Source organism: Camelus dromedarius, chromosome 28, assembly GCF_036321535.1.
Source record: "Camelus dromedarius isolate mCamDro1 chromosome 28, mCamDro1.pat, whole genome shotgun sequence".
NCBI classification, from domain to species: Eukaryota; Metazoa; Chordata; class Mammalia; order Artiodactyla; family Camelidae; genus Camelus; species Camelus dromedarius.
Window position 1 is genome coordinate 27,842,585 of NC_087463.1, and position 18,119 is coordinate 27,860,703.

At 49.3% G+C, this 18,119-nt stretch overlaps 1 protein-coding gene across 1 annotated transcript in view; it reads right to left on the bottom strand.

The window, feature by feature from the left end:
- Positions 1 to 7,179, bottom strand: part of PARD6G (par-6 family cell polarity regulator gamma) — a 56,115-nt gene extending 48,936 nt beyond the window's left edge. Inside the window, exon 1 of the mRNA XM_031441685.2 lies at positions 6,954 to 7,179. Within this exon, the coding sequence (XP_031297545.1) occupies positions 6,954 to 7,025 (72 nt within the window). The 5' untranslated portion in view covers positions 7,026 to 7,179. The remainder of the gene's footprint in view (positions 1 to 6,953) is intronic.
- Between the last annotated feature and the right edge of the window lie 10,940 nt (positions 7,180 to 18,119).

Here is an 18,119-nt window from a genome sequence, read left to right on the forward strand (position 1 = left end):
AAGTAACTGATGTCACAGCTGTAACAGTGAGTGCCCCGTCCCACGGGTAACACGGGGCTGCCTGAGTGGCTCTGGAGGAGGGAGCGTGTGTGGCCTATGGGGTTACCAGGGAGGGTATGAGCACTGTTTGTGGAGATGCCCAGGAGCCAGGCCCCTGAAGCTCTTGGCCTACAGGGTGGCACTAAGGAGATAAGGGGACACTAGCAGCAGCAGAAGCAGCAACGTGGACTTACAGACCAGCTTCCTGGGAGCTTTCAAGGTTTCCCCTTTTTGTTTAGCTCATCGTCTACCCACTTCTTTCCCTCCCTCCCCATGGCACTAGCAGGCAGGGAACAAGGCCCCTAACCCCTCTCAGAGATGCCCTGGGAAAAAGTCATTGCTGAATCCACTTTTGGTCACCTTCCTCAAAAAGCAGTTCTTTTCCAAAGTATCCTAACAGACCACTTCTGAGCTAGGAGCTGTCAGGAAGCTCCAGTTGTTCCTGATCTGAATTCAATGCCACTAACGTTTCTTGGGTACCTACTGCATGCGAAGCACTGCTCTTCACATTTCCGAGGCTGAGATTTTCCTTGGAGTGGACTACTGAGCAATGCAGTACCATGAGGAGGACTGAAGAGACCTCGGATGAGGAGAAGTGGTGCCCAGAGCCCAGCTGCTTCTGGCGGCAAGGAGGGGAGAGGATCTGTGACTCATCGCAAAGCAACCCCCGAGGCTCCACTGTTGCTGATGCCAGAGAACAGATGAGAGTGGCTTCTGGGTGTCTGGGTGCTGTGGCTGGCCTTGCTGGGTGGGCAGGGTAGCCAGGATGCACCCAGAATCTCTGGGCTCAAGACTGAAGCTGGATTTGGTGATACTTTGGACATCAGCATGCAGGACCCCTGCATCCACCCACCCCCACCTGTCCACGTGGGACTGACCATCATGGCACTATACATTTTTAAGGTGGGGGTACTGTCTATCTCATTTACCTTTGTACCTAAGCACTAGGCCCATGCCTGGCACACAGTAGGTACTCAGTAAATGAATACATGAATGGATGAATGGATGGTGGAATCAGACTTTTATGAACAACTACTGAATAGAGGACTTCCCTCAAGGCCACACAGCTTAAACCTGCTCTAGAGATGGAGGAAAAATTAACCTTCCTCCCCCAAAGCACTTAGGCCTTACCCTACCAAGCTCTCAATCCAGGGAGCTCGTGGGGGTCTGTCTCATTCCACACTGGGTGAGCTGGGACCCCCTGCATCAATACCCAGACCTGGATTTCAGGGCTTGTCAGAGAGGAGGAGGCAGGAGCCCTCCTCCATCGGTGGCCACAGGCAGCTTGTGTTAACGAGCACGGAGCCTGGAGCCAAACGGCCCAGGCTCTCTGACCCGGGGCAGCTCAGTGAAAGCGTCTGGATTTCAGTGTTCTCTCATGCATAGTGGGGGCGATGACAGAAAACATCCTGGAGGGCTGTGATGGGGATTAAGGAACTATTATTTGTAATTGCAGTTTATTTAGAACAGTGTCTGGCATACATACACACATACATATATATATGCATATGTATAAAACAAGTTTTAAGAAACAGTTCTGAATGCAACCTACACAGAGCACAGTGTCCAGTCTGGGCCATCTCTACTCCCTCAGTATGTTCAGGAGCCCAGTGCGTTCTGCTTAGAGGAGGGTACGGGGTGCGTGCTGGGGCTAAAAAGGGGCCCAGCACCTCCCATTGCTCCCCGGGTTCACTGCGAGGAGAACTCACCGGGAGGAGGTGAGGAGCCAGTAAACACATGAACAGACAGCTGAATAAAGGCACCACCATCGTCAGGGATGCTTCTGCTGTCCTCAGCCCAAGCTCCCCCTTGCTTGCCTCGAGAAGTCCAGGAGGCCCCTTCATGGGAAAAGGTCACGATGCCTCTTCCTTTTCACGAATTGCTGATTCTGGATGTGACAAACATCAGAGCTTCTGACACCTTGAAGCAACCTCGAATGGTCGCATCGCCCAGTCCCTGACACGCCTTCCTATCCCTAAAGTTGGAGGAATCCTCTCTCTGAAATGTCACGGCTCCCAGGAAAAGGCTTGACCCCTCGCTAACTAGGGTGCCTCGGGAAGGCTCATAGGACTTCCTGCTTCTCACAGGTCACAGACCCAGGAGACGTAGGTACGGACACCGTGGGTGCCCACCTGGGTCCTTGATGAACATCTTCTCTAGAGGCAACTTCCCAAATCAAGTCACCTAACCTGTTTAAACACAGACATGCACAGATACAACAAAACCAGAATCTTAAAAGGGTGTAGCCGACACACACAGGTGAGTCAAACCATGTCAGGCGGTTCTCAACTGGCCCACAGGAGGCAAGTGCCCAACCACCCCATGGGGAGGGCCTGGCCTGGGCTCCAGCCCACCAGATGGAAGGGCGTGGCCAGGCAGCCAACAGCCTCAGCCAGAGATAAGATCCGGGACCAGAGGAAACACGCGGACTGAACACACGGTCACCTCAGCACCATCTGCACTGACTGGAAAATCTCCTGCAGACAAGCAGAGCCATAACCATAAAAAATAAGAACACCAACCAAGGAAGGATGCAGGAAAGAAACAGGAAGCTAAACATAGCTAACAAATATAAGAATTTTCTATTCAGAAATAACCCAAGAATACAAATTAAAACAATAAAATTTCACTAATCTAATTGGGAAAGAACAAGAAAATACCCAGTGCCAGAGGCAGGTAGGAGGAGGGAGAGATGGATGGACAGACATGAAGCAGGGCATACACATCTATAGAAGAGACTTTCTGGAAGAAAATTCAGCAATGTGTATTCAAAGCCTTAAAAATGTGCATACTTTTCACTCAGCAATTTCACTTCCAGGAATCTGTCCTAAAGAAATAATAAAAGTTCTGCAGTGAATTAAGAGAATCAGGACTCTATGCACTTTAAATGATATATATAATCTATAAGTAATCTTTATATAAAATTTAAATATAAAGATGTTATTCACATTGTTTACTCTAGAAAAAAAGTTGGAAATAACTCAGAAGGAACACTGGTTAGATTAATTATACTTTACACATAGGATATACGTGTACTATGTAGGAATACAATGCAGCCATTTCAAATATAGGTTTTCTAAAAATACGAATGATATGAGAAAACAGTTACAATACACTGTTAGGCTGAAGGGGAAAGCAGGCTCTGGGTAACACATCTATAAAATATGACACTGATTCTGTAAAACAAGACGTCTGCATATATATCTGCAAATAAAGGAGAACTGAATAGAAGCTCATCTTTAGATGTGAGAATTACCCCCTTTTGTGTCTGTTATGGGTTCTCCATTTTCTACAATGGCAATGCATTTGTTTAGAGTCCAAAAAAAACCTCCAGCATTATCTAAACAGAGCAGCATAAACTGGATTAAAATTTTCAGTAGTGTTACTGTCCCCCAAACACAATGGACACAACAAACCCTGGAAGTTTAAACATAGTCCTCAGTCCCTGTCTCCAGCATCGTGACAAGGGCCATAAGATGAGAGTAACACAGGAAGAGGTCAGAGGGTGGAGAAAGCTCGGCCTGGAGAAGGCGTCGGATGGGCTTTGAAGGAGAGGGTCATCAGGATAGGGCACATTCTTACAGAAAACATTTAAGGTGGGGGAGAGCCACATAACCAGGGGCCCAGAGGTCAAAGAGGGCACGGATGAGACCTGAGTGGTAAAGAGACCAGGACAACAGAGACCTTGTTTAACGCAGGGGCCTCCAGCCAGAGGCTGGGGGCTCAGGGTACAGCACACTGCTCTACCTAGAGTAACTGTGTTTCTTTAGACTTTTTCAGGCATATGCAGATGCTGGGAGGACTGACAAAATACTAATGTAGTTAAAGTCACTGCAGAGTTCACAATGGCACTGTGTAGCTTTCTGTCTTCTCCTCAAATGACCAGTCTTCTCCAATTACTCTGCCCCATGTAGGACACCCACCACCCCCAGCACTGGCCTTCCTGTTGTCCCTCTGATGGGCCAAGACTTGTTCCCCTTGGCCTGAAACATGCTCCTCCAGATTTCTGCACAGCCCCTCCCCACTGCAGGTCTTATGGGAAGAGAGGCAGAAGTCAGAGTGAGTGTGAAGTGAGAGCTGGGAGGCCAGAAGTGCATGCTGCTGGCTGTGGGTGGGACCAAGGAATCACAGGTATTTCAGCAGAAATGTCTCAGGAAGAGTAAGGGGCTACAGGATGAGGAGGGCCACCAGGTCCAGACAATGTCTCCAGGGCTTTGGGAACTGAGCAGCTGTGGCAGACAGCTAATGCAAAAGTTCTGAGGATCAGAGGCGATTTTCAGACCCAATATCCTGGAAGAACACAGAACCCTGATCTGCTGTGCTTAACTGTTACAGCTGTGGGTGCCCTGCAGTTTAAAAGTGCTTTCACCTTCATTACCTCATTTGGTCCTGGGAGGTAAGCAGAAGTAGGCAGTGGCCATTTTACAGAGAAAATAACTGAGGCTCAGAAAAGTTAAATAACTTGCCTGAAAGCTCAACCTGGTCGGTGGCTGACCAGCTGGACTCAGCTCCCGGGCACCATTTTCTCCACATACAAACCGAGGTGTTTTGGCGCTACACTTAGACTGAATAAAGACATCACTGTCATAAAGCTTTGCCTCCTGTATTTTGACAACAGCAACCCTGTAGGGATGGACTCCACGGCTGCAAGTATCAACTCAGGGGGTCAGCAGGAAGGCGTGTACAGAGGGAAGAGTCACATGGACCCTCTGGACAAACGGTAAGGGAAGCCCTGTTGTCTGAAAGGGTGTGTGTGTGTGTGTGTGTGTGTGTGTGTGTGTGTGTGTGTGTGTGTGTGTGTGTGTGTGTGTGTGTGTGTCTGTGTGTGTGTGTGTGTGTCTGTGTGTGTGTGTGTCTGTGTGTGTGTGTCTAACCAGCCAGCCCAGCAGGGCCCAGGTTGCTGTGGCCTTCCAGGGGTGCTCTCAAATTCACCTAAATCTCTGGCTGTCCCACTGCCTCCAGGGGAGCATTCACTGCATCTGAGCTTGAACCCAGGGTCAGGGAGTGGAGGAGGTGGGGCAGCCTGAGGCAACCTGCTAGGCCAACAGAACACCCACAGCCCCCAGTCCCTGAGGAGAGGCAAAAGCAAAAGGCAGACCCTTCCTCTCCAGCCCCAGCGGTCCACACGCTGCCGACAGTCCAGACTGCAGGACAGGACCTGGTGAGGGCACTTCCTCCAGTGCTGTCCCTCTGCAATTGTGCATCTGGTCAGGCAGCTGCAAGCCACACATGGCCACTGAGCACAGGGATGCGGCCAGTGAGAGTCACAATAGTGTGTGACGTTAATGTGAGCCAACTTACACTTAGAAGTGAGTGGCCACTAGGAAAGGGCAGCAGGAGGTCCCCTTGTGATAGAAGCATTCTGTCTGGTGACTGTGCTGGGCCCACGGATGTGCACGCGACAAAAGTGCAAGACCTAAAAACACCCGCGAGCGACTGCAGTGAGGTCCTGGATGTGACTGTGATACAAGGGCGTTTCCGTATTCTTTCTCACAACTGCCTGTTAATCTATAATGGTCTCAAAATAAAAAATTAAAATAAAATGAAACACTTCCTGTGCTCAGTGGGCACTGCAGAAGCCAGTGAGCTCTAAAAAGCCACATTCTCACTGAGCTAAAGAAACCTCGACTACCTGGCACTCCCACTCATGCTCGTCGGCTCTTCCCCTCACACACCTTACAGCAGGCACCTGTGACTTGGGGGCGTGGGGGCTAAAAGAGGGGTGAGTGCAGGGCGAGGGTCACAGAATTAGCATTCGGGGAAATTAGATATGAAGGGTTTAAAAAAAAGGACTGTCCGATAAAATGGTGAGGAAATTCCTCAACTCAGCTGCAGTGGAGTTTCTGCAGAGAACCGCCCCCATCCTCGGAGGAAGCCCTGGAAATCCTAAACCAAAGGACCCCCGCTTGGCTGGCAGGGCAACCCAGGCAGGAGGGCCTCTGGACTCTTCTTCTCAGACACCCGGCCAGGGCACACCCACCCCATGACCCAAGTGTGCATGGAGTTGGAGGTCAGAGCCCACTCTCCGGTCTGGCTGCTCTCCCACCACTCAAGTGCCTCTCTCTTGCTTTACCGGGGCGGCAGGGGGGTGGGGTGGGCAGGGGGCGCAGAGAGAAAGGGCCAGAGCGGGCTCCCAGGCAACAGTCAGCTCAAGGGCCCCCTCCTCCAGGACCCTGAACGACTGCAGCTCCTCCTCTGCCGTGGGGTCCACCACCGGGACCCTCGCAGACAAAAGCGTCTGCGGTGAAGAAGCCACCCCCGCAAAGGGCAGGAGCGCCAGATCCTATCAGCCAATTACCTAAACGCGCAGCTACCCGCAAGTTCAGGCACGCTTGGGCCAGGGCGCGGGCAGCGGGAGGGGCCGCCCGTCTGTCGCGCCCGGGGAATCTGGGCCTGGGGCGCGCCGAGAGGCTCAGGGGCTGGTACGCAGGGCGGGCCTGGGGCTGGGGTCTGGGCTCGAGGTTGGGGACCCGCTGCTCGTCTCCCCCTCACCGATTGCGAGGCTCCTCCGCAGCGACGGAGGCGGCGCGGTCAGGGCCCTCCCTCGCCCTGGCTCCCGAGGCCCCTCCATGGCCCCAAATCCGAGCAGCCCTCAGGTCGCCCCGGAAACGTCGCCCCTCCACCGTGCGGCGCGCCGGGTCGCCTCCGGCTTGTGGAACAAAAGAGCCTCTCCCGCGAAGGGTCCGGCGGCAGCACGGCCCTCTGAACGCCGGGGCTCCAGCTGGATCCTATGGGGCTGCCGGGCTTTGTGTGCGCGCAGGGGCGGGAAGGACTGCCGGACCCCTGTACATCCCATGGACGGCGCCGCGCTCCAAAGTTGTCGCCCGCGCCGGTCCCTCTCGCACCGCCCAATCCCCTGCGGGCGCCCATTCATTCGCAGGTTGGGGGGCGCAGACCGCCGGCCCCCGACTCACCTTGCTCTTGACTTCCACCGCGCTGCAGTCGTAGAAGCGCAGGGTCTGAGACTTGTGGAAACTCCGGTTCATGGTTCCGGACCCGCTCAGCCTCGTCTTCGCCCTCGCTTCTCGCTACGGGGGCTGCAGAAGGACCCTGGGTGCGGCGCCCCCCGCCGCGGCCCCGGCCCCGGCCCGCGCTCGCTCCGCCGCCGGGCTGCTTAAGTGCAGCGGCCAGAGCTGGGCTGGCCGCGCGCCTTGGGGACTCCAGGGGCCGCGCACGGGAGGAGCGGGGGACGCCGGCGCGCGCCGCCCCGAGGTCCCGCCCCCTAAGCCCCTAGGACCCACGTCCCGCCCGGTGCCCAGAGGATCCGCCTCCAGTCCCCGCCCCGCGCCCAGAGGGCCCGGCCTCACGCCCCGCCCCTCGAACCGAGGACCGGCCCCGCGCCCCGAGCACTCGTCCTCCTAGGACCCGCCCCACGAACCCCAAGGAGTCACGTCCCGCCCTGCGTCCCGAGGACCCGCCCCTGATGTCCCGCCCTGCTCCCCGAGGACCCGCCCCACACCGGAAAAGCCCGGCCCACGTCCCTAGGACCGCCCCACCAGCCCCAAGGACCCGCCTCACGTCCTTATGATCCACCCCGCGGGCTTCAAGGACCAGCCCTGTGCCCCGAGTACTCACCCAACTCCTTGCTGACCTGTCCGCAGAGCTCTGCGGACCCGGTCCCCGAGAACACGGAGCCATTCCTTGCCCGGCACCTCAAGGATCCTCCCGCGGACCCGCCCCCGAAGACGCGGCTAGGTGCGCGCTTCTGTCTGCAAAATCCGGAGCGGGGAAGGGAAGCAGCGCCGACCTGCCCAGCGCGCTTCATTCCCACCTTGGCGCCCGCACTTTTTCTCCCTTGCTCGCTCCCGCCGGGGTTTTGTTTGCCTCCACCCCTTGCCAGGGAAGGGACCTGATTTTGGCTGATTTTTAACTTTGTCGTAGATGATAGGGGAATCACCGGAGGCCTGACACCTTGGGCCCACCTGTCCGTACAGCTGCCAGCTGGTAGATGGTCCGGGCAAAGGTTCCGCAGGGAGGCAAACCCCTAGGGCATAGCTTAGCACAGGTAAAGGTAAAAGGGATACGGAGAGGGTCAGAAGCACCTCTAGGCCTGTCTGATGAGAAAGAAGACTTATGCCGAGGCTGGTAGAGAAAGGAGTATGTCAGCAGCAAGAAGGCTTCAGCTGTTAGCACTGTGGTCAGTGCTTACCATCTGGAGAGCTCTGGGAGCGGGGTTGCCAAAACCCAAATCCTTTCCCCTGAGGAATTTGTAATGAATCTAAGAACCCAGGACAAATAGGGGTTTTAAAAGTATTACAAATTATACTATATGAATTTGCCGGAGGCCCAGGATATATTGAGAAAGACTGTGTCTGTGAATGGGGTCACCTAAAAGAAATGAGTAGGATGGAAGGTTGGAGAGCGACCAGTTCACACTATGAGAGTGTGAGCCCTTTGACCTTCTGGGTCCAACCCACTTTATTTATTTCTACCAGTTAAAAAGTGTTAATTTTACTTCAATAAGTGTGTCCAGTCCTTTGCATTAAAAAATTCCTAGCTGACACATCAAAATCAATAATCCATGAAACTCCCTTGGATGCCTCACTGGGTGGGACCTGGCTGGGGAAGATGGAGACACTGGGTGGCTCAGATCTGAGGGGAGCTGCCTGATGGCTCTGTCTCTGTTCTTATTCTGTCCAGGGAGAAGAAAACCTCAGGACAATGAAAGGAGGACCCAGGGGAAGGGGCCCCTGGGTGGCCAATTGGTTTGTTTGTATTTTCTTTACTTTAGGGTCCATTCTGTTAACATAGTAGCTTTATTAGGAAATCACTCGTATCTTCTAGGTTTCCAGTTAATGCAATCGGTTTCTCTTACTTAACTTTTAATTTCCCCTCTCTAGTTACGTACAGAACTGTCACATTTAATGAACAAGTATTGGTACTTCATCATTAACTGAGATCCGTGTTTTATTGAAGTTCCATTTATTCTGCCTTTTCTGTCCCAGGATCCCATCCAGAGCACCACATGTAGTCATGATATCTGTTTAGCCAATCTGAGTTTAGGCAGTTAGGCTTAGGGTTAGGGTCGTGGCTAAGGTCAAGGTCAGGGTCATGGAAAATGTCAGGGTCAAAGTCAGGGCTAGGGTTAGGGCTTAGGGTTAGGCAGCTGAGAGCAGAGCTGGCTGCTGGGTGCAGGTTGGGCAGTGTCTCCTCTCCCTCAGCTCAGTGTTATCTCACAGGCTCCACAGGGACCCTACACTGTCACCAGGAAACCACACACTGGCTGGATCGTGCAGGCCGAAGGCAGCCCCTAGATGGGCGGGGAGGCAAGGCTACAGCACCCTGGCTGGACAGGCCCTGGTTGGCCAGGACCACAGCAGGCTGGGCAGGTGTCTGGGTGTCTGAACCTCTGAGCCACACACCCCTCAGTTGGAATCACCCTGCGGGTCTGGAGGTACCTAATGAGATGAGAACGAGGTCCAGCAGAACTCATCCACAGAGGGGCTGGGAGCAGTGGGCAGGGAGGCCCAGAGCAGGAGGCACAGCCACTGCGAGCAGGAGCTGTGGACCAGCTAGGCCGAGGCCTCTGAGGCCTCCCATCTCGAGGTCTCGCTCCCACTGCACTGTGGCTCAGGGCCCCGCCTGTCATGCCCACCCTTTGGATGTGGATGGTCCTCACAGTGCACCACTGCAGGAGCACGTATTCCTCCCATCACTGACGGAGCTGGACTTACTGGTTTGCTTCTGAATGTCTTGCCAGCACCCCAGTGAGGCGAGTCTGATGGTGCACTGGGATCCACAAACTTAGATTAGATCCTCTAAAGAGAAGAAATGAAACTGGAACCTCAGCCTTTGAAGGAAACCAACACTTCAAAAGCAAAAATAAACGAGTGGGACTATGTCAGACTAAAAAGCTTCTGCACAACAAAGAAAATCATCAACAGAATGAAAAGACAACCTACAGAATGGGAAAAGATATTTGCAAGTCATATGTCCAGTAAGGGGTTAATATCTAAAATATGTAAAGAATGCATACAACTCAACAACAAAAGAGCAAACAACCCAATTAAAAAACGTCTAGAGGATCTGAATAGACATTTTCCCAAAGAAGACTTACATATGGCTAACAGGCACAGGAAAAGACATTTAACATCAGTAATTATTAGGGAATGCAAGTCAAAACCACAATGAGACAGCATCTCACACCTGTCAGAATGGTTCTTATCAAAAAGACAAGAAATAACAAGCACTGGTAAGAATGTGGAGAAAAGGGAACCATTGTACACTATTGGTGGGAATGTAAATTGGTGCAGCTGCTATGGAAAACAGTATGGAGAGTCCTCAAAAATTTAAGAATAGAACTATCATACGGTCCAGCAATTCCACTCCTGGGTATTTATCCAAAGAAAACAATAACACTAATTAGAAAAGATACATGCATCCCTATGTTCACTGCAGCGTTGTGTACAACAGACAAGATATGGAAGCAACCTGAGTGTCCATCAATAGAAGAATGGATAAAGAAGATGTGGTGTATGTATACATACACACAATGGAATACTACTCTGCCATAAAAAAGAATGAAGTCTTTCCATTTGCAACAACATGAATGGACCATGAGGACATTACGCTAAGTGAAATAAGTCAGACAGAGAAAGACAAATACTGAGTGATTTCACTCACATGTGGAATATAAACAAACAAAATCATGAACAAACCAAACCAAATGAAAGCAAACAGGTAGATACAGAGTAGTGGTTATCAGAGGGGAAGGGGTGGGAAAAGGGAGATGTGGGTGAAGGGGATGAACTGTATGGTGATGAAGGAAAATATACTTCTGGTGGTGCGCTCACTGTAGTGTATACAAAAGTACAACTATAGTGTTGTACACATGAAGACATAAGGTGTTATAAACCAAAGTAACCTCAATGAGAAAAAGTTTTTTTTAAAAAGATGAGAGGAAAAGTGATTCTTTGCATTCCAAGGACTGCAGCTTTGGACAGCCCACTCAGGGCCTCCAAGGAACCCCAATTTATTCCAGCATAATTGAGGCTGACTGTCCCCTGGACAGAAATTGGGCAAGTGCATGGATGTGCTCAGAGCCTGCACTCGGGTTAGGGTTAGGGGTTCACCAGGGAGGCTTTCCTAGGTCACCACCCACACCCACCACCTGCTTGTCCACTTCCAGCTCAGGCCCAGAAAGGGCCCCATGGGCCACAAGACCCATGGCTCTGCCTGGTCCCTCTCCTGTGTCCCCTGCAGGGCCAACAGGAACCCACACCTGCCTGAGGCAGTCTGTCTGCTCTGTCCTGAGGAGGTCTCTGTGGCATCAGGTAGAAGAAACAGGAGCCACCCTCACACAGCAGAGCAGCCAGCACCCAACTGCTGACCTGGTCACTCTGGGTGGGCCCAGGTGGGGTTCAGGGTCCTGCAGCATCTCCTGGTTCTCACCTCATCCCAGCACTGCCCATGGGTGAGTTGCTAAACAACTCTGTGCCGGCAGCAAAAAGAGGATGCTTGTTCACACACCCCTCCCAGAGCATGGGGCTTAGGTGGGCAGGCCCCTCCTAGGATATGGAGCTCACCTAGGCAGGCACCCAGCAGCCCACGGGGCTCACATGGGCAGACCCCTCTCAGAACCAGGAGTCAGCACCCTAGCAAGGGTGCTGGGGACTCTCAGGGCCCCAGTGGACGTCCTTTCCTGCAGACAGCCCAGCCAAAGTGAGGAAATCTTTGGGGATTACAGGTGGGAGTCACGGTCTCATTTCTGGTTCATGAAGGCCATGTTGGGATGGGATGTGAGATGCACCATGGGAGCAGGAGCTTTGTCAGGGCCTGATGGAGGAGCTGGGCACAAGATCGGATTGGGCCACCATCAAGTCTGTGGCTGTAGAGTGGCATCATTGTGGGGACTGGCCATAGACTCCAGAGGAGGAGCTGACAGTCACTGGAGCACAAGGAAACTGGGGGACTGGGAGGCCCCAGGTGTCTGGGCTCAGCAACCAGGGGAGGCGGGGCTGCCTCCTGGGGTGTGGGGAGCAGCAGGCTCACAGTTTTGTGAGGGGCCTGTTAGCCCTAAGGTGGGAGGGGGATGCAGGGTTTGGAGAGATGCGCCTGGCCTGGGGGACGGGTCCAGGGAGGAAGGAGAGAGCCCAGGTGGGGGCAGGTGAGTTACAGCAGACTCCATGCAGGGGACTGTGGTCCTGATGGAAGCAGCTCAGCCAGAGAGCAGTGGCTGTCAGGTGCTCAGCTTCACTCTCCTGTTCCTATGTAAAGGCACTGTGTCAGAGTTTGAAACATTGCCAGGGGACCCCCTGAGTCCAGTTTTGCCCTGGCTTCATCCAAGGGGCTCAAGTGGAAAACAAACCACCGCAGGCCCTGCCCATGTCCCCACAGGGAATGGACCCCATCAGGGCACTGGGCTCACAGACTTCAGGAGACCACGGCCCTCAGGGCTGGTCTCCTCCTTGCTGGCACCTGCTGGTCAGAGGCCCAGGTGCCCTGTCCTGGCTCTACCCTCTAGGGCCTGGATTCTGGGACAGCTTGGGGGTAGGGCAAGACCCTCACACTCCTTTATCTGCCTGAGGGTGAGAATGTCTTAAAGGCTGCATTGGCAGATTTTGGAGGTCTGAATGTTTCCAGCAGGTATGGGGAGAAAGAAGGGGTGTGAGGTTCCTACATCGGTAGGGCTTTCCCAGGGCAAAGAGCTGTGCCTTCCCCTCCCAGTCCATTCCCCACACCATCCATCCAGGAAGCTCAGATCCAGGAGCACGAGGGCCAAGGCTCTCCCTTTGCTTGTCTGTGATTCCCATTCCCACAGCGAGGAGCCTGGCTTCCACTGTCTGCCCTTTATCAACCAAATTCTCTGTTGCTGGTTACATGCACAGTGGTTTCAGAATTGTTAACTATTACACCCCGGAAAGCACTTTATAACAGAAAGCCCACAGTTTAACAATGGTCCATTCTGCCTTTGCAAAAGAAGTCTGTTCAGTTCCAAAGTGAACTTAGGTCAACACCTGTTGCCCCACTATCAACTGTTTTTTCCACCCGTTTCTAATACACTTCATAGATTATGTGTCACACTGTGTGTTCCATCCTGCGACCCTGCTACATCCTAAACAACTAAGTTTGAATAGATTATGATTGACCTTTGGGCTGTACAAATGTGTGGGTGTAGACATACGCATAGTGACAGGTTTCCATCCTAAAGTAAGACATGGAACACTTCAGCCCCCCCACCCCCACTGCATGATCTGCTCATGTATGTAGCTTTGCCTTTTCCATGATTGTCATCAGTGGGGTCCTACTGTGTGCAGCCTCCTCAGACTGGGTTCTTTCACTTAGTAACATACAAGTGAGACTTACCCGTGTCTTTCCGTGGGTTGATGGTTTAATGTCTATTGTTGAGGAGAATTCCATTGCATGTATACAGGAGGAAAACTAGTTTTCCCTCTATCCTCCTAGGCTCTTGGATGAGACCTCCCAGCCCCTAATAAGACAGATTACCGGGAGAAAAACAAACAAGTTTAATAACATGCATATCTCCTGTATACAGGGGAGAAACCCAGGAACACTGACTCCCTTCCTGAAATAGCCCAAAACATCACCTTAAATATGACCTTCAGCTGAAAACAAAAGCAAGGCCTCAGGGAGGGAGGAAGTCATTTACGACAGGTTACCATGAAAGCTCAGTAAAGAAGGGTGTAAGGTTTAAAGTTTGCGTCTCCATTCACTTCATTCCATATGGCTTCCTATTAATTGTTTCTAAGTATTTGGAGAAGTTACAGATATTTGGCTCTATCTCAGTTTGAATTTCCAGTTTAAAGGACTGAGCAGAGCCGCTGTCAGGGTGGGGCCTCAGCTGGCTGTGAGGGTGGCCGGGTCCACGCTTTCCCATTGGCTGGCCAGGCCCGGAGCCCGCCTCCCCCAGCTGCGGCGGGAACGTGCGTGGGTTCTGCCTGAGGATCTGGCGTCCTGCGCAGCTGCCTGGAGCCCGTCTCCTCTGGACCTGCTGGGGCTTCAGGACAACAGGGGGTTATGTCCATGCTGACAGGAGCCCAGTCTCCTCAGGACCCAACAGGAGGTGCTGCACTGGGGGAAGGTGAGGAGGAAGGAAAAGTAAGGGAAAGTGAGGAGAAGCTTCCCGTGAGGGGCTGACTGCTGAGGGGAGGCCCTCCTCAGAGGCCCCGGGGGAGGAAGGGCTGGATGCGGGAAGCTGTGGGTTTTAGTCAGGTTTTGTGTGTGGTGCAGACAGTGTGCCATGTCCTTCTTTGCCATGTGGTGTCCAGTTTTCCCAGCACCATTCATCGAGGGGACTGTCCTTTCCCCAGTACAGCTTCCTGGCTCCTTTCTTGTGAATTAACTGACCACATCCCCTTAGGTTTATTTGCAGACTCTCTCTGGTCCATGTCCCTGTTGTGCCAACTCCACACCTTTTTGGTGACTGTGCTTTTGTAATGCCATGTGAAGTCAGGGAGGGAGATGCCTCCAGCCTGTTTCCCTTTTGTAGAATCTCTTTGGCTGTTGAGGGTCCTTTGTGTTTCCACACGAATGTTGGGATTCTTTGTTCTGTTTCTGTGAATAATGCCGCAGAAGTTTGTTTTATTTTATTGAAGCATAGTCAATTCATGATGTTCTGTTATTTTCTGGTTTAGGGCATAATGATTTGACGAGGTTTACTTTGAGTTTGAGCACTGCCTTGGGTAGAATGGGCATTTTAACAATATCAATTCATTCTGTCCGTGAGCAGAGGGTATCCTTCCATTTATTTGTGTCTGTTCAGTTTCTTTCCTCAGTGTGTTTGAATTTTCAGTGTACAGGTCTTTCGCACCCTTGGTTAAATTTATTCCTAGGTATTTTTTTTTGGAAGTAGTTGTAAATGGGATTTTTTAAAATGTCCCTTTCTGATGTTTCATTATTAATGTATAGAAAGACAACTGGTTTTTGTGTGATGACTTCGTACCTTGTAGCTTAACTGAAATGATTTATTAGTTCTAAGAGTTTTTTGATGGTTTGATGTGGAAAACTAGAAATCAGAAATCACCTTGTTTGGACTCCATCCAGGTCATCCACAGCACCTAAAACACAATGGCTCCTAATTTTCCCACAGTGCCTCTAAGTTACATGTGGACTCCTGCAAGGGCGATGAGCATCAGCACTTTGGGTGAACTGGATCGCATTAAGGGTTGGCCTCTATAAGGAAATCTGATGTCTTCTCTGCTTTTTTTTTTTGGTGTGGTGTTGACATGGTTGTTTTCAAAAGTAATTTCATTTCTCATAAAGTTTTCTTATAAAGTTCCGTATAAAATACTTTAAACAGCATTACGCAGTACTCACATTTGCCACCTCACGTAAAATATTCCAGTGGGTCTTACCTAACACTGGGATACTCCCCCAGGGAACCAGCACATAAACCCCAAATGAAGAAATTGTATGGTTCACCTTGTAACCCCATCCATAGGCCCACTTCAGCCTTCCCGTTGCCCCAACTTATGGAAATCCCTTTTTTCCATCCTTGCCAGGTTTCTTTTTTCTGAAACTTACTGACAGTTTCCCTCTTTTTCAAAATCTTAATGGATTTAAAGCACAAGATGAATACTTTCTGGGTGGCCTCTTCTGTGTGTCTCCTTTCACTTAGAATGTTTTCAATCTTTATCCAAGTTGAATCATTAATGATACATTCACATTTTTCATTGTCATTAAATATACAGAACATAACACTTACCATTTAAACCATTTAACTATGCAGGTCTATGGTATTAACTAAATTCACATTGTTGTACAGATACCTGACCATCCATCTCCAGAACTTACTCATTTTCCCCAAGTGAAGCCCCGTGTCCAGTGAACATTGACTCCCCTCAGCCCCTGGCAGTGACACTCTTTCTATCTCTGCATTTGACTTCTCTGGATGCCTTGTATAAAGGGAATCATGTAATATTTGTCTTTCTTTGTCTGGCTTATTTCACTTAGCATAGTGACTTCAATATTTATCCATGTTGTAGCATGCGTCATAATTTCCTTAGTTTTTAAGGCTGTGTAGTATCCCATTGTGCATATACCACATGTAGTTTATCCATTCACCCGCTGATGGACAGGTGAGTTGTTTCCACCTTTTGCTGTTGTGATTAGTGCTGCCATGGGTATGGGTGTACCCATTTCTATTCCAGTTCCTGCTTTCAAATATTTTGAACATATATCCTGAAGTGGAATTGATGGATCACGTCAACCCCATGTGTGAGTTTTTGAGGAACTCCTATATGGTTCTCCACCCTGGCTGCACCATTTTACTCCTTCATATGGCAGAATAACATGGCAGTTTATGGATATACCCTATTTGTTTATCTGTTTAGCCTTTGATGGACATTTCAATTGTTCTACCTTTTGGGCCATTGTGAATAGTGCTGCTGTGAATATTTGTGTAACTTTTTTTGTTTGAACACCTGTTTTTAATGTTTTGGGGTCTATGTCTAAAAGTGAAGTTGTTGAACCATAAGGTAACCATATTTCTTATCTTTTTGAGGAAATTACAAACTGGAAACATGGGCTGTACCATTTTCCAATTTTTCAAGTATTGTTTAAAAGTTTCAATTTCTCTACATTTTGGCCAATATTTGTTGTTTTTAGTTTTCTTGATTGTAGGGATTCTAGTTTGCTTGAAAAGGCATTATGCTATTAATTTACATTTCCATCAGGTCTGATTTTTTAACATCTTTTCATGTGCTTCTTGATTGTTTGTCTTTTCTGGAGAAGGGTCTATTAAAAAATACTTAATTTTATTCATTTATTGGTGTTTTTCTTTTTGATTTTTATTAAGTAGAATTATTACTGTTGACTGCACATATACAGTATATTGCATGTAAATACATATATACAATATACTGTAGATTTTTTTTTTTTTAGTTTGCATGTAGAGAAGGGTCTATTTAAGTCCTTTTACCATGTTAAAAATTGGGTTTGTTTTGTCTTTTTATGAGTTGTTAAAGTTCTTGATATATTCTTGACAAAATTATTTTCAAATATATAATGTGCAAATATTTTCTTTGATTTTGTGTGTTGTCTTTTCAGTTTCTGGATAGAATCTTTGATGTACAAAAGTCTTTAATTTTGAGGAAAGGCAATTTATTTTTTCTTAACTTGCTTGTGTTTGTTATCAGATTTAAAAAAATGGCTAAATCCAAGTTCATGATGACTTATCCCCATTGTTTCTTTGAGAGTTTATACAGCTTCCCTCCCCATCTGTGAGGTATTGGTTCCAGGAAACCCTCTGGATACTAAATATCTGTCAGTGTTCAAATCCATTATATAAAATGGTGTAGTATTTGCGAATAATCTAAGTACTTCTTCCTGTATACTTAAAATCATCTCTAGATCACTTATAATAAATAATACAATGTAAATGATATGTAAATAATTGTGAAGAAAATATAATGTTATTTAAATCGTTTCTGGCATGCCACAAATTCAAGTTTTTCTTTATGGAAAGTTCTCAAATTATTATTATTATTTTTTATCTGAAGGTGACTGATTCTGCAAATGTGGAATCAGCAGGTGAGGTCTGATTATCACTGTACCACTCTTCAAATTTAAGCTTTTTATGTAACGAGTTAATTTTGCATGTGGTATCAAGCAAGGATCCAATTTCATTTCTCTTGGAAATGAAAAAAATTTCACTGGATAGACAATTGCCTGGCACCGTTTGTTGAAAACACAATCTCCCCCCCCCCCCCAATCTAATGTTGCCCACTGTGGTAAAAAAAAAAAAAAAAAACAACAAAAACCAGTCAGTGCATGTGTCTTTTCACATTAGAGTGTTGCTCTGGATACATGCCCAGCAGTGGGATCTTGGACTTTTCTTGCTTCTGACCTAAACAGAAGGAGGTCACTATGTGGAACTTACACTTCAGGAGAGGGGGCTTTAGCTCCACCTCCTTGATGGATGTCATAGATTATTAAGAAATCTTCTGCATAGGAGTTTTCTATTCAATCCCATTTATTAAAATAAAAAAAATACTATGTCATCATTTAACTTCACCATTGTGGACCCCTGGATAGTTATTTTAATCTTTTGGTTATAAACCAGCACTACAGGTTTGGTTGCTCTGTTCATTCCTGCTTTGGCCATTGAGAACTCTTTCATT